At 44.5% G+C, this 6,000-nt stretch overlaps 1 protein-coding gene across 1 annotated transcript in view; it reads left to right on the forward strand.

Annotated features, from left to right (window-relative positions):
* The window catches only part of LOC138978145 (phosphatidylinositol 4,5-bisphosphate 3-kinase catalytic subunit alpha isoform-like), a 42,336-nt gene extending 36,696 nt beyond the window's left edge, over positions 1-5,640 (forward strand). The window contains exon 21 of the mRNA XM_070350792.1: positions 3,078-5,640. Coding sequence (XP_070206893.1) covers positions 3,078-3,351 — 274 coding nt within the window. The 3' untranslated portion in view covers positions 3,352-5,640. The remainder of the gene's footprint in view (positions 1-3,077) is intronic.
* Positions 5,641-6,000: the final 360 nt, after the last annotated feature.

Below are 6,000 nucleotides of genomic sequence, written 5' to 3' on the forward strand. Positions count from 1 at the left end.
GTCATGTGGGAATGAATGTCTTCTCTTCATCCAGGGACTGAAAATGGTATGAACAGTTGGACCAGTTGATTCTTCCTGAAGCAGTAAACAGCGCCATGGTCATGTGGGAATGAATGTCTTCTCTTCATCCAGGGACTGAAAATGGTATGAACAGTTGGACCAGTTCGATTCCTCCTGAAGCAGTAAACAGCGCCATGGTCATGTGGGAATGAATGTCTTCTCTTCATCCAGGGACTGAAAATGGTATGAACAGTTGGACCAGTTTGATTCCTCCTGAAGCAGTAAACAGCGCCATGGTCATGTGGGAATGAATGTCTTCTCTTCATCCAGGGACTCAAAAATGTTTGCAAACCTTCACATTTTTCTTTTGTATTTTGTAAACCCTTTTTTCCTCTATTTTGGCCAATGGGCGGTTCTGGTGAGGTTATGCCCCCTCTTTCTTTCGGCTGGTAACGGGCGCCACCTCGCGGCAAGATCACACGAGAAAGGAAAAGAAAACTTACATTGGTCCCAAATAGCATATCGGTTTGGTAACAGTTCGTGTGTAAGTCATGCATTTTATGCGGTTAACAGACAGTGGTCGGTTCTGATGAGGTTATGCCCCTTCTTTCTTTCAGCTGGTAACTGGCACCACCTCGCGGCAAGATCACAGGAGTTGTCTCACGTTATCACCCCAGAATCACTCATCCCATTCTCATCTGTGCAGATTGCCTCCCCTGGTCCGTGACCATGCACGTTCATGAAGTAATCCAGGTTGAATTATAGCTGTTATGGGGGGGTGTGATAGACGGACAAGGTACAGCAGTTTAAAATGTTTACTTTTCTTATGTAAAGCCAAGCAACTGCTAGCTAACCATGCGCCGCAGCAATGATCCTTTCCGTCGCCAGACAGACCCATTTACTATCTCCTCTTCCATCCCCCGGCACCCTTCCCCCCTCCTCCAACCTACACCGACTTCACTCGCACACACACACACACACACACACACACACACACACACACACACACACACACACACATACACACACACACACACACACACACACACACACATACACTTTTCCTCCATTTTGGTCAATTCCATTCTCATCTGTGCAGATTGTCTCCCCTGGTCCGTGACCCAAGCACATTCATGAAGTAATCCAGTTTGAAGTACAGCTGTTATGGATCTGAGACATAGGCACCAATTACACAACTGTATTATTTCAAGTGCAAAAAAATTCATGTGGAGTCCACATCACAATGGAAGAGAGAGTGAGGGGCAAAGTGAGGGAGAGAGATTTTCCTGATTGAGTTTCTGGTACAGTGGAACCCCCTTTTTAACTCTTAACGTCCTGTACCGCGCGGTTCCGCTTGACGTCAATAATCCTGAACTGCGCGGTACCGCGCGTTCTCTGCTAGTGTCATTAAACAAGAGTTACCAGCCTTCCGATGCTCTCCTGCATTGGAAAACAGCTTTAGTCCTTCGATGCACATGGCATGGCTGCCGGTCGTTTTTTCTCAGGACTTTTGAATGTGATTTCGATTTTTGTGGACGGATTTTGTTCGGATTTTTTGTGTTAGCTTTCAAAATTCAACATGGAGACGAGTGATAGTGATAGTGACACGTCTTTTCACGGGTTTGAGGCAAGAAATGTGGAGAATGACTTCGATGGTGGTGACGATGATAGTGGACAGAGTGATCTATCAATTTCGGAAGTTTCAAAAAAAATATCAAGTAAATCCATCCATAAACAATAAAAATATGATTTTTTTATTGAACACACCCAAATTTTGTCTCTTTTTCCCAAATCCTTATAGGATTTGCACTGGGACATGCAAAAAACGTTACAGGACGTTAAGAGTTAAATACCCCCCAAATTAAGACTTCCCCCATTTGGAACGTTAGTAGTCTGTCTGTGTCGGATATGATTAGGCATTTCTGTTTGAATCTACAAGGGTGTGATCATTTGCAGGTGTTTCACATCGACGTTGGTCATTTCTCACATTTTCTGTTCATATCCTGTGTAAATGTACCCCCGGGCGGGGTGGTAAGACGTCGGCCTCTTAATCGGAAGGTCGAGGGTTCGAATCCCGGCTGCGGCCGCCTGGTGGATTAAGTGTGGAGATTTTTCCGATCTCCCTGGTCAACTTATGTGCAGGCCTGCTAGTGGCTTATCCCCCTTCGTGTGTACACGCAAGCACAAGACCAAGTGCGCACGGAAAAGATCCTGTAATCCATGTCAGAGTTCGGTGGGTTATAGAAACACGAAAATACCCAGCATGCTTCCTCCGAAAGCGGCGTATGGCTGCCTAAATGGCGGGGTAAAAACGGTCATACACATAAAATTCCACTCGTGCAAAAACACGAGTGTACATGGGAGTTTCAGCCCACGAATGCAGAAGAAGAAGAAGAAGTACCCCCATTTTAAGATTCCCTCCTTTTTAAGACCTACATTTCTCACATTTTGTAAGGTCTTAAAAGGGAGGTTCCACTGTAACAGGGAAGTTTGGAGGCTGTCGTCTTATCAAGAACATTCTGCCATAAGTGCAGATGGCTGATACCACCTAAACATGCATACACTTGTGTATCTCGTCAAAAGCCGTGAGGGCATAACAACTCGAATCATATAACCCATACCTTGTCCTTTAAGGCCCGTCCAGACACTCCCGGCCGACCCTGTCCACATTTGACTTATGCTCAAAACGGCGCACCGCGTCGTGCTATGATCGCGAAGCGTTATTTGCAGAAGAATAGCGCGTGTTCTAATTTCTATGACACAGACATAGAACGACGGAAATTTGACCAATCAGAGCAAACCAGAGCGATGACGTCAGCTGCTCGCGGCGCGGCAGTCGAATGCAACTGAACCTTCTTGTCAGGTGACCCGCTTGACTGATACCGCGTTGTGAAAAGAATCGTCGATGTGTGGCCACTCGGCAAATCCCGCGCGACGCACAAAACGGCCTGCGGCGCATAGAGCGTAAAACGGCGGCCAAGTCTGGACAGGGCTTAAAAGGCGAAATATTTAGCCTGTAGGACATAAAGCATTCTCTCTTTCCTTTCCTTATGAAGAAACCCTTTCACCTGTTGCAGGTTTCAGGAGCTGTGTTGCCAGGCCTACCTGGTGTTGCGCAAGCACTCTCACCTGATCATCACCCTCTTCACCATGATGCTGCAGTGTGGCATCTCCGAGCTGCAGTCTCTGGACGACATTGGCTACATCCGCAAGACTCTGGCCGTGGAGAAGACGGAGGAGAAAGCCCTGGACTATTTCTTGGAGCAGCTCCGCAACGCATACGGTGACTCGTGGACCACCAAAGTGGACTGGTTCTTCCACAACTTCCGCACCTTTCACACACACAAGTAGCGTGGAAGATGAGTCATTCACACACACACACACACACCCAGCGTGGAAGATTTGTCATCCACACCTGACACACAAGTAGCGTGGAAGATGAGTCATTCACACATACAAATATCATGGAAGATTCGCTTCTGGAGTTTCTGTCTGCAGTATCTCAGAGAGAAAAAACCCTATGCTGCGGGCTGTTTGCAAAGAAGTGTGAGACTACAAAATACAGCAACAGAACTTTAGCGGCTGAGAAAAGCCAAGACTTGAAGATCAGGACTGAGATGCACAAAGCCAAACTGGGTGACACCCAAATGGAGATGGTATGCAGAAGCGGGGTTGGATTGGTTGAAATGGAGATTTGCTGTTATTTCAACAAATCAGACTCGGCGGCTTGTTCCAACCCAGTTGGGTGGCACCCAGTTTTGCTTCGTTCACCTCAACCCTGTTGATGTTGGAGACCAAACTCCTCACCTAGACTGCAGCTGTTCAAACGCCTGTGGCCGGTGAAACTATCTCCTAACTCAGGGTAGCTCCTAAAATTTCCGCTGAGAAAACAAAGGCAACCTCAATGCAAACTGTTACATTGGCCTAGCCTCTGTCTCCCACAACCAGTAGAAGATAAATCCATGTACATAGCCTGTCACAATAATGCATTGACAAAGGCCAAACCCGCTTTGAAGCTAACCCGATGATGAGTAGAGCTTCATGTCCCACAGACATTGTTGTCTTGTTGCCTCTGAAGGACTTGTCGTCGTTGATTGGCTGCCGAAGCAAACCCCCTTCCTAAGGTGGCTTTTTGTAAGGTGGTTTCTATAGCTCACCTGGAATTAGGAATCTGGGCTGTGGTGCATGAGAGAGTTACCAACCGGGTGGGAGCCAGCCGCGGTGTTTGATTGGTTGAAATTGAGATTTGTTGTGATTTCAACGAATCGGGCCCCGCGGTTTGCTCTCACCCGTTTGGGTGCTTCTAACCATCTGACACACACAATTTTTTTTTTAATATTTTTTTTTATTTCTTTCATGGGTCTTCAGACTTGTTTACCCATACTATTTTGGAGTAATTTATTACTATATTTTAGGCTTTTGGGGGGTAAAATACTCCATTTGAGTCCAGACTATGATTTTCAAATGTGCTTCAAATTAGGTTTGTGTTGCTAATGTTGGCGTTTGTAACCACTGGGTTACTATTTTGGTCATCAGATTACTATTTTTTGACTTGACCATTACTCTTGTCAAGTGCTGGGGGTAAACAGGTCTGGGTGTGTTGATGGGGGTGGGGATGGGATTATACTAGCCTTTTTTTCTGAAGTCTTTTTTGGATTGTTTTTACAAGACCACCATTTTGACCATACACTATGATACAGTACTCCTGCAACATGAGTGAGCACTAATCAATTGTTGTAAATGGATATCCGCAGCATATGTAGTGTGAATCCATAATCGTTGAGAATACGGAAAGTTTGAAAGTTGATGGGCATTGGAGTCGGTAAACTTTGATAGTTGTAATGATTGTGAACTCGGTCATCTTCATGAATACATGGATTGTAGATTTAGTGACGATTGTGAAAATGTAATGTGAAATCTCTACTCTTCATGAATGCTTGGGTTTTATATTTTGTGGCGATCGTGAACATGTGTTTGTTTCTGCAAAAGTTATTACAGAATGGTTTGGCCAGTTAGTTACAGAGCTCCTCAGATGATCAGGTTTAACTGTTTTTGCAGTTAGGGCATGTGCATCCCCCCCGCGGGTTAGGGGGAAGAATTTACCCATGCTCCCCAGCATGTCATAAGAGGCGACTAACGGATTCTGTTTCTCCTTTTACCCTTGTTAAGTGTTTCTTGTATAGAATATAGTCAATATTTGTAAAGATTTTAGTCAAGCAGTATGTAAGAAATGTTAAGTCCTTTGTACTGGAAACTTGCATTCTCCCAGTAAGGTAATATATTGTTCTACGTTGCAAGCCCCTGGAGCAATTTTTTGATTAGTGCTTTTGTGAACAAGAAACAATTAACAAGTGGCTCTATCCCATCTCCCCCCCTTTCCCCGTCGCGATATAACCTTCGTGGTTGAAAACGACGTTAAACACCAAATAAAGAAAGAAAGGGCATGTGCACAGAGTAGTGTGTGCTTGTGCTTATGTGTGAATTTTATTTATTGTGAATTTCCTTATGTTCTTATGTATCCTTATTACTTTTTCTGACTTAGTTAATTTCAGACCTGGGAACCCATACGATTTCGCCCTATTTTGTACGCTTAAATGTCTAAAGTACGATCAGTGCCGTCGGTGGGAAAAAATACGATCAGTGCCGTCGGTGGGAAAAAATACGATGAAAAAAATCCTGGACTACTTTTCTTCACAACACATGAGAGTTTTGTTTGGACACCCAAAGTAACACACATACATTGTCAGGGCCGGATTGTCATTCCTGAATATATACTGGGACACTTTATTTTAAAGATCAAAGATAACTTGATAATTTTTTATCAATGATTACAGTTTTTGTCACGAAACATTGAAAGAAGCATTTGTTTTAAATGTACATGCATGGGTGCAACTCTGCCGGCTACACGCCGGCAGCCGGTTTTTGGTTTCATCGGCTGCCGATGTTTTTGTTCCAGGAGAGGTTTTTTTTGGCATTTTTAATAGTAAAAAAGCTGGACCC

Source organism: Littorina saxatilis, linkage group LG10 (assembly GCF_037325665.1).
Source record: "Littorina saxatilis isolate snail1 linkage group LG10, US_GU_Lsax_2.0, whole genome shotgun sequence".
Lineage (NCBI taxonomy): Eukaryota > Metazoa > Mollusca > Gastropoda > Littorinimorpha > Littorinidae > Littorina > Littorina saxatilis.